The 10,268-nt window shown below is 38.0% G+C and overlaps 1 protein-coding gene across 1 annotated transcript; it reads left to right on the top strand.

Moving 5' to 3' along the window:
• Positions 1 to 3,488: 3,488 nt before the first annotated feature.
• On the top strand, positions 3,489 to 9,300 carry tmem182a (transmembrane protein 182a). Its single transcript, XM_038719710.1, has 5 exons — positions 3,489 to 3,845; positions 5,083 to 5,206; positions 6,448 to 6,546; positions 6,654 to 6,791; positions 7,340 to 9,300. The coding sequence occupies exons 1-5, from the start codon at positions 3,687 to 3,689 to the stop codon at positions 7,561 to 7,563; spliced, it is 744 nt and encodes a 247-aa protein (XP_038575638.1). The 5' UTR covers positions 3,489 to 3,686; the 3' UTR covers positions 7,564 to 9,300.
• Positions 9,301 to 10,268: the final 968 nt, after the last annotated feature.

The raw sequence follows: 10,268 nt of genomic DNA, 5'->3' as shown, positions 1-10,268 counted from the left end.
ACTCCCCCGCGGCTGCACTGACAGTTGGTATTGTCCATGACGTCATTGACCTAATTCAGGAAATTCTTATTTAAAAAAAAATATGTATGCTGTTTCATTGCTAATACTTCTCCACTAATAAAGAGAAAAGAAATCATAAAAAATGTTAATAAAAAAATCATAAAGGCTTTAAAACATATATATTTATCATAAATGGGACAAAAGCATGTCATTTTATCTCCAATTTATAAATCATTTTTTACTTTTCACGTTTCAGTTTACATGACAGGATTGCACAATGAAATGCCCGTGTAGCCCCCCACCCCCCGATACACACGCAGAAAATACATAGACAAATGTTTAAATATTTTAAATTAGAACAGACTAAACAATAAAATAGGCAATAAAGAGAACAAAGCACATAAAAGTAACACTAAAATATAAAATATAAAGGAAAACTAATTGTATTTACAAGGAAGATAGTCTTTTTTTATAGACATTTTTTTAAAGTATGTGCAATATTAAAATGTAATATTATACTGAAATAACGTTTTAGTATTTATTTGACTTAAATGTTATTATTATTAGTCTAATTTGTTTTGTTTTGTTTATAGATATTTGCATATAAAGTTGAATGCCGGTGCATAACCAGCACCAGCACTTATTCTTGAATACGGTAATGTACTATTGTTGTTTGAAAAATAAACAAACAAAAAAAATAACTGTTTTCATCCTATGGTTAAAGTGCTTAGCTGTGATTTGTTCTCATTAATTAATTCATCACTATTATAAAAGCCACTCATTACTAATATAGTTTACAAGTTGATATTCATAGACTAATAAAATCAAATCTTATTTAGTTTTCAACTGTAACGTTCAGGCTGACTGAGATTGCAGTTACTTTTTCGCCATCTACTGGACAAACAGGGGCATTAATGAGGAGTTTACATAGCCCATATTTCTGTTTTACAGCAAAAATACTGTGACACATTCAAGCTTACAGTATAAAATATTAATATGTTCTTGCAGTACTTCAGTGTAATTTATACAGCATTTAAACAGTACTACAATCACCACCACTACTACTCCAGCCTACAGTGATTACAATACAATATTTGAGTATTTACTATATGATGAAATGCAACAGGCGTACAGTTAAAACTACAGTAAACTGCAATTGTAGGCTGCAATAGCGGGGTGGTGATTGCGCAGTGGATAAGACACATGCCTTTGGTGTGAGAGACTCGGGTCTGAATCCACTGTGCGACACCAATGTGTCCCTGAGTAAGATGAATTAACCCCTAGTTGCTCCAGAGGTGTGTGACCTCTGACATATATAGCAATTGTAAATCCCTTTGGATAAAATCATAAGCTAAATGTAATTAATACAGAAAACATGAAATTCACCTTATTGCAAATATGCAATGATTTAGGAAATTACTATTGTCTTAGAACTATATTATCTATATTAACTATATTAATTCCTGAACATGCAGTAAGACTAAAATAAAATAAGTAGCTTTAGCTATGATCCAATTTCTTTTAAAGGGTAGTTACTTCATGAGCTGATAACAGTTCCTCAGCAATCCTTATCACTCAAACATGTTCATTTACCACCTTGAATGGTGCTGAAAAATTTAATCTTGGGCAATGTACCCATGGCTGTGAGGAAGTCTGCTATACCCTAATAATATTTATTTTGTCCCAAATACATCAACTAAAAACTTATATGTCATTGTTAGTACCATTATGTTGCATATTCAATGAAGAACTCAACAGCATTAAATCTGTTGTTTTACATTACATAATATATCCTTTAAGGCAAAATAAATCCAATCAGTCTGAGAAACACATTAAATTAAAATGACTAGTGGTAAGTGGAAAATATTACTCATTACCCTCCAAAAGCTATCAAAAAGTAACCGATCAGATGTTCTTTATTTCATTTTCAGACAACACATAAGTGTTGGGCGTGGGGACATCTTATTGACATAATTAATAATAAACTGGACTAGACGGACAACACTGAGGCACTCTACAGGAAAGGACAGAGCAGGCTGTTCTTCCTGAGGAGGAAGCACCAGGCTGCTACGGATGTTCCACCAGTCTCTAGTGGCCAGTGGCATCTTCTTTGCTGTGGTGTGCTGGGAAGGTGGCATCGGGATTTGTGGCACAACAAACTGGGCGAGCTGGTGAAGAAAGCCAACTTGGTGGTGGGGATGAAGCTTGACAGTGTGGAGGCAGAGCCTGAGAGGAGGATGAGAGGCAAGCTGAAAGCCATTATGGACAACCCCTCTCATCCTCTCTATGCTAAGCTGAGGCAGAGGCCCCCTCCTCTAAGCACCTATAGGAGGCTCATTTGTGCCATCTGCCATCAGACTCAACAACGCCACAGCACCCAACGTCTGCCATCTCCACTCACAGACTCATTTTTGATTTGGACATAATGTGTAGGCTAATTATTTTATACATTTGATCCTTTTTTTGATCCTCCCTCCTTTTTGATCCTCCCTCCTTTTTTTATTGCACTGTGTTGATTACCTTTTCTAATTTATTTTACTTTGTTCCTAGCACTACATTCCCCTGTGCTGCTGTGCCAATTTGAATCTTATCTTAGTGCATTCCCTTGCCCCTTACCTAGTTATAACCATCACAAATTCATGCCTACCCTTAACCCTTACACTAACCTTAACCTGAATCCTTAACCCTCAAAAAGCAGTTTCTACTCATGGGGATCCCATTTTTTGAGTGTGCATTCAGGCCCCACTGGAATGTAAGAACATGAAACACACACACAAACAAATAAACACACACACACACACACACTATAGAGCAGTAAATGTGGGTGGAGTGCTTCTGGCTGAGGGTGGTCCTATGGGGTGGTCACATCACTGTGTAAATTTGACAGTGTCTATATGTAGGTTCACCGCCAAATATGCCCCTTAGATGCTAAGAAAACAGTGGTTCCCCTAAACTCACACTGACAAAATCAGATTTTAAATCTGTATGTTTTAGGTTATAGGCTACTTACAACATTTATTTATGGAAGACTAAATAAATAACTTGACACATATCAAGTAACAAAACTGCTATTTATGTGGCACTCAGATGACAATTATCTCTGTGATCTTGGTGTGTGACACAGTTGAAAATCCCCAAGAAGTAAAGTTGGATTTACAGTCATTTTCATCACCCGCATTGAAAGGAAATCATACTGGTGTGTGTGTTTGTGTGTGTTGTGCTGGTGTGGCAGAAGCTTTGGGCGGGGTGTTGTGGGACTACTTTGCTCCTCTTCTGTCCTTTCAGTCTCACCCTGCTCTGACATTCCCGTGCTGATAGTGGGTGTCCAGTTGCCACCGGTTATTTCTGTGTTGATCCCCTCCCTTCACACTCTCCAACTGCTTCACACACTCAGCCCCACAGCGGAGCGGAGCAGCAGCATTCAATCAGACCACAAAAATAGCTCAGGGGGTGGTGGGTGGGTTTTGCAGGAGACCCCAGGATCTGAAGGAGTCATGTGCCCAACCTTGTCCTCCCATAACACAGACAGAGGGACATGAGAGGAGTAAATAAACTAGCCGGGGCTTAATTTACTCAGTGGATGTACTACAGAGCAAGAGTGACTCTTCTTGTCACATGCACTCTCTTTAATTGGAGGGGAAAGTCAGACTTCTAGTGTGGGCTGAGTGGCTGGTCATTCTTGGACCATGAAGCTTAGTGTCGCATTGTTTTTTGCTGGGCTCTTTGGGGCTTTGGCAGCTGTGTTCATCCTCCTCTCGTTTGGAACGGATTACTGGCTGCTGGCCTCAGAGACCTGCCCAACAAAACCTGTCGGATCTGTTGTTCTGGGTGATGTGACTGTAGAGGTGGGTTAGTTAACATTTGCCATGTCTGAGTTGAATATTAGTTATAATGTATTTTAGGGTAACTCGTGGAACTAAAGTTAGGTCAGTTCTTGACGTTGGGCTAGAGACAAGATTATTTCTTATAGTATTTAAACTTTAAATGGTGTATTGTGGTGTTGCACTCATACCTTCATAATGAAATATGTCTTATGGTGGACATTTGAACTAGAATCAAAGTCACTTTTTCTATTTTGGAAACTGTGATCAGTTGCTCCAATCATTCTTTCAGTAGATGAACTGTAGAGTGGAGAGGCATCCCTGCAGGACCTCTCCACGTGTAATCAGACACTGTTTAATGTGGTGTGTGTGCAGCTATGCAGTGATTGAGACACAGCTTGTACCATGCGCCCCTATCATAGAAATACAAATACCAGTAGTCCCAGTGGTATGAGAGTGTATCAAATATCACCGACGAGAACATACCTAGTTTTTCATAGTGGGCACTGATACTGTAATTGAGACATGATATCACCACAATAAAACCAAAGTGGTAGCATGCAGAGGATTAAATGTGAAAAGGTGCAGCATCCAATAAGAATACAGTTGTTTTAATTCTTTAATAGACAGTTTAGTAGGATTGTTCACATTGTATAGCACCACTTCTTTACTTTTATGGCTTGTGTAATTGTATTCCCTTCCCTAATTATTTGTTAATATTTTTCAAGGCGTAAAATGCTAAAGCCACTGTCCGATAGCATTGATAGGAGAACAAACCAAAACAAACTAACAGTGTAATTTTTCAACAAGGTCTTAAAAGGCTGATTTAAAGGCTGACTTTATGAAACTTGAAGTTTCAACACAGCCTTCAGCTTCTGCTTTCATTTCTATGAGGGCTATTTTATGAATGATGTAACAGAGAGTTTAGGATGTGGGCTTTTTTTTGCTCACGAGCAAAAATAGCATGAGTGTTTCCTGAGTGGGTACACCCTTGACCTGCACGCTTGCTTGGCACCAAACCAAATCTGTATGATAGGTGTTTGTTAGACCTGCTTGGTCAGCTCAACCCTTGACCTGACTTAGCAGCTGCTCTGTGCCACTGTGGCAACACACTGTACACCTGCCTCACATGACCTAGAGACTGCTCTCAGGCTTTAATTACATCTATAATAAAATTCTAATTCAAATCAGCTTTGTTGGTATGAATGTAAAACAACAATATTGCTAAAGCTGCAAATAAATTACATATTCCTTCTCTCAGCGTGGCGATGTGGTGATGCAGGATGGCACCGGTAAAATCACTCTATACCATGAGGGTTTTTTCTGGAGGTGTAAGTTCGGAGGTGACTTGGGTGATGACAACCTGCTGTGGAAGCTCTGGTTCAGTAAGTAAGACAGACACATGACTGCTTTATATTTACAAATGATGAGAATGATTTCAAAATAAACACATTTCTTTAAATGTTTTGGTTCTCTTTGTCTGACCTGGTTAAAACCCTATATGGAGAAAAGTACTGAAGTGGTAACATTTTCCTTTGCTACAAACTGAGCTTACACATTTGATTAATGCAACAAAGCATGAAAAAGACCATAAATTATTGTTGTTACACCAAATAAGGAAACATTTTATGTTTTTTAAGTTATATGGGCTATGCAGGAACAAATATTTATTCCTTTTTTTTTCAACACCAATCACCATCAGATATAGAGCAGATAAACAGCCACTGTATTTAATCTTCTTTTTTTCGCAGCTAATGCATCATCAGTGTAAAATCATGTTCATAAGTGATTTTCAAAAATAAAGAAAAGTCAGCAAGTATGAAGATGGTAAAACATATTTTTTGATTTGCTAAAAAAGGCCCACAGCCCACGGCCTCCATTAGGAGCAGAACATTTGGGTTAAACTGTTGCTCTGAAGAATCTTTTAAGATACAAATAAAAAGGAAGAATTGTCTCTTAAAGGGCCCAGTTCTCGGTCTTCTAAAGCTGATGACAGAAAACCATTCTCCTTCACTGTCACATGGCAGCACTACACATGCTGCAGAATTAATATCCTTGTTATTATGTCTATAAATCTCATATATAACGCCACAGTGGTAGAAAAGCATGTGATGTTATTCTGGCCGTTTGTCAGGTGATTGTGCATCATCTATTTTCTGAGGACTTTGAATGGTGGGTAATTGTCAGAAACAGCCTCCAGCACTGTAAGGACCTTGTGAGGGTCTGTGGAATTTCACATGGTGGAAGAGAAGAGTAGGAAAGGATATAAAAACAAGAGAGAAAATGAGTGGATTAATCACAATTTTTGTCACTCTGCTGTCAAATTTAGTTATATCCCAGTGCATGAAAGACTTGTAACAAAGTACAAAGGAACTATGGTTGAAGCCTGCAACTGACAAAACAAATACCTTTGAAGTGTTAAAGTTAGAACTGAAATGTGAACCATCAGTGTGTTAAGAACAGAATCTTTGCTTTTTTTGTAATATTTGATGCATATCTTTCTTGTATGAAAATTGAAGATGCTGTGTTATGCAGTTTGCTAAAAAGTGATGTCATCTAATTGCCAATTTACTTGTAAGACTACATTTTCATTAATTATTGGTGATGATATTTTCTTTCTCTTCAGCAAATCAGCCTCACTCAAAAGTGTGCACACCCGCCTACCTCTTCCCTTTCCCCGTGTCTCATCAGACCCATAATGTCACAGAGTATGATTCTGCCATAAGTAAGTGTCTCTATTTATTTAGATTTGCCTCTTTGTACAGATTGGCTTTATATTCTTCAGTGAGCTGATGGCTGTATATACAATTGGTTAACATGTCTGTTGTCCAGTCTACAGAAGCTTCTGGAGCATCTTTATGCTCATTGGTGTGGCAGCTGTTGTGCTTGGTGGGTTCATCATCATCTGTGCTGCTCCGTTTGCCAGCCATCGCTTGTATAAAGCAGGGGGCGGCCTCTTCCTGGCATCTGGTGAGGCTTTGAAATGGTTAAATCCAGTGGTGGAAAGTAACATCTTGAAGCTCAAATACATACAATTATCCAATATTTCACAACAAATTAGAAAATGTTGTCCTTGAACTTGTTTTTCTTCTTTCTTTCTTCTCTCATTAATAATCTCATGACCCCACACATCTGTTGAGAACCTACAGGATTAAACTACCTAATTGTGTATAAAGCTGCTAAAACTACCAGCAACAGTACAAACCCATTGATGCAAGAGTATTAAAAACCTAATAATGTAATCTGTAACAATGCATCACTCATGGGTCATTTTTCTGCAGAATAAGTGGTTTTACTTTCTTTACTTTCATTGTATTTAGCTGATAATGCTCCAGTACTTTTACTTATAAATGCTTTTACATTGTTGTCTTGGTATTCTTATTTACTTCTCCCACCACTGGTTACATTTTAATTTCTATACCCTGTTTTGGATCCACTGGCTTACATAAAAAGTATGTGAGGGATTTTCAATCATCACAGTCTCATCGATTTGTCTCTGCTGCCCTTCTTTGCTCTAGGTCTTTTCCTGCTGTGTGTGGTGGTGATGTACGTACTGTGGCTGCAGGTGTTGGATGTGGTGGATGTCTACATAGACCACCAACGCTCTCTGTGTCCAGATTTCCAGCTGTCCCTCAACTATGGTCTGTCGTTCATGTTTGCACCCATTGGCATTTTCTTCTGCCTCCTGTCCGGCCTTCTTTTCCTCCTCATTGGCCGAACCATCCAGATTCACTACCACTGATTTTAACCAGCAGCAGGTTAGAGGAAGTGTAAGCCTTTAGATGTTTAAATTTATTATACCACTGGACCTTTGATATTTTCCCATTTTGTCTGCCATGCTGATTCTGTAGATACTATGTGGCAGCTCTGTGGTATAAATTATCTGATATCTGAGTTTTGAACACTTTGTTCCAGGAAAAAAAACATTTTAACCATTGTGATCTATGTCAAACACAGCTCTGTGCTATCAGGAGATAGTAGACTATTTGAGAATTTCTCAACACGCCTGATCACAAATACCTGTGGTACCTAATGCTGTTGTTTGAATTTTGCTAGTGTTGATGGCTGTGAGTGTTATAAGTTTATGTTCATGAAAATTACCAGCAATCATATATGGGAATGAGATAAAGAGGTTCCTTGGTTGAAAAAGTAATACAAAGATATATGTTGCTTTGTATAGTGTTTAAAAAAAAAACTTTATAAAAAGTGCACAGTGAAAGCTTATAAGGTGGCATGATTGCTGATGATCTTCTATTATGTATACAGTCATAGGAGTCAGTGTTTTTTGGAAAGAACACCTGGCCAGCTGACAGTTTAAAGGGCTAGGCTGATGATATTCTATATTTTTGTTATTATCAACATAACCAATGAAAACACCAAAACGAATTATTTCCAACTTCCTCACCTTGTATGCGGCACTAAGCTCCAAGCCCATTCATTTATACTCAAGTTCTAACCTTTAAAAATTAACCACAATATAAACTTTTATTTTAAAAAAGGGCTAAAAAAGTTCCTGAAACAGCTGAGCACTGCAGTTTTTAGCAAACGTTACTCAAACAGAAGTAAATAGAATATTTGTTGGGGAACTTTTTTTTAGCATAATGTGTATCGGCTCAGTATAAACTACATAATAAAGGAATATGTCACCCAGTGCAACAATATGGCTAAATGTTTAAATGGAGCTTACTACACCTAGTAATAAACTGGGTGAATTCATTGTTGGTTTTGGTCTTTTTCTTGACAATGAGAAGAATTTAATATATCATCAGATTCATCCTGTAACATAATCAAATATTTATATATGCTGAGTGTATTGTGCTCAGTTTTTCTGCAGTATTATTTCACTATATCTGTACATAGCCTGAAACTGTTCTGTCGTTGGGTCATATTTTATTCTGTTGAACCTATTAATTGTTTCAGCACAGTTTATTCTGTTCATAAGTGGAGCTTGAAGCACTTTTGGCATTTTATGTTGAGTTTATTTAACTGTTTATGTTGTTGAGTTTTTTGTTCTACACGATTTTAGGTTCTTCTATGAGTTGAGTGTGTTGTGAGATTCTGACATCATATCTGTCCAAATAAATGCCCCCCCTCGTGATCTGTCAGACAATAAAATGATGAGGTGAAGGCAAGCTTTGATGTCTAAATGTTAAAATGAATTATTTTGTCCTTGTAACAAAGAATTATGATAGGATTGGCGCTTGTGAATCCAGGCTTTTCAGAAGATAGTGTCAGGTGTGTGTAGCCAAAATCAGCAGTCCCATTTCAAAGTAAAGGTACCGGCACACTGAAAAAAAAGCAGAAGAGGCTCTTGAGCTGCAAAATGAATACATTAATTCCACATGCAAAAAAGTAAGTGACAAAAAACGTTTGTTTCAAAGGACCATCATCAGCACAAATATGTCAGACTAACAGCAATGACAAATCAGGAGAACACCTTTTGAAATTGGATTATATTGATTGTTGCTGGCATTTTCTATGAAATGAGATCATTGTAACAAAGTCTTGAAAAATACACTAAAATACCACAAGAGGACACTGTTGTCTCACTTGATATACACATTAACACGCACCCCTTTGCTTATCTAAAGTCTACCTGAAGTGTGTCTGGCTTTATGCATTTAATCACAACTTCAGAGGTAGGATCTGTAGATGAAAGAATTCACACCTTGGCTGACAGACGGATAGTAATTTCACCCATGAATGGAGCATTTGATCAGGATCTGAATGGACTCCTGAGCTGATTCTCATGTGTCTGTATCAACCTTGTGCCTTTCTAGCTTTATAATATACTTATCATACATAGGGAAATGCATCTGTAGTGTGCCTCAGAATGCAGAAGGGAGCGACACAATGTCAGGCATTGATTACTTTGTGAGATTGACTTTTCCTTTACAGAAGACACTTAGGATGGAGATTCACACTTCCAATTCCTCAAATTTCATATTGTTGTCCACACACTGAGGGAGAAACCGCATCAAACTTCAGCGCAGCCATATGAGAAGCTATGCCGAGGTAAATCACTGCAGATCACAAGAAGAGGCAACAGAGGTTGGCAGATGCTAATAAACTGTAAGATAGGATCTCCAGGATTTGTCCTGTTTCAGGTTGGAGTGGTCCTTTCAGCCAAGTCTCCCGTAGGAAAGAGATTTCTTATCTGGTGGACTTCCTGGTTTAAAGATAATAAAAAAAAAGTTTAATCATTTCTCTAGCCACATCCAAACGTGTGTGAGAGAGAGGGACAGAGAGAAAAAAAAGAGAGAGAGAGAGAGAGAGAGAGAGAGAGAGAGAGAGAGAGAGAGAGAGGTTTAATGCAGGTGTGGAGCAGGCTACCTTCAGAAGAAGCCGGGCCTTGCAGTCAGTAATGTCATCAGAGTCCCAGCTGAATTCAGCACTGTTCTGCATGATTGCCCATGATAATTGTGTGTTGATAGGGAGTGCCGGAGA

This window comes from Micropterus salmoides, unplaced genomic scaffold (assembly GCF_014851395.1).
Source record: "Micropterus salmoides isolate LMB-PRFRI ecotype aquatic unplaced genomic scaffold, ASM1485139v1 Ms_hic_scaffold_15, whole genome shotgun sequence".
Taxonomy (NCBI): Eukaryota; Metazoa; Chordata; class Actinopteri; order Centrarchiformes; family Centrarchidae; genus Micropterus; species Micropterus salmoides.
This window is presented reverse-complemented; position numbering and strand designations above follow the sequence as displayed.

Coding starts and splice junctions, on each gene's coding strand:
- tmem182a (XM_038719710.1), top strand. CDS start 3,687: ATGAAGCTTAGTGTCGCATTGTTTTTTGCTGGGCTCTTTGGGGCTTTG. Junction 3,846..5,082: donor TGGGTGATGTGACTGTAGAG/GTGGGTTAGTTA, acceptor TCCTTCTCTCAG/CGTGGCGATGTGGTGATGCA. Junction 5,207..6,447: donor GCTGTGGAAGCTCTGGTTCA/GTAAGTAAGACA, acceptor CTTTCTCTTCAG/CAAATCAGCCTCACTCAAAA.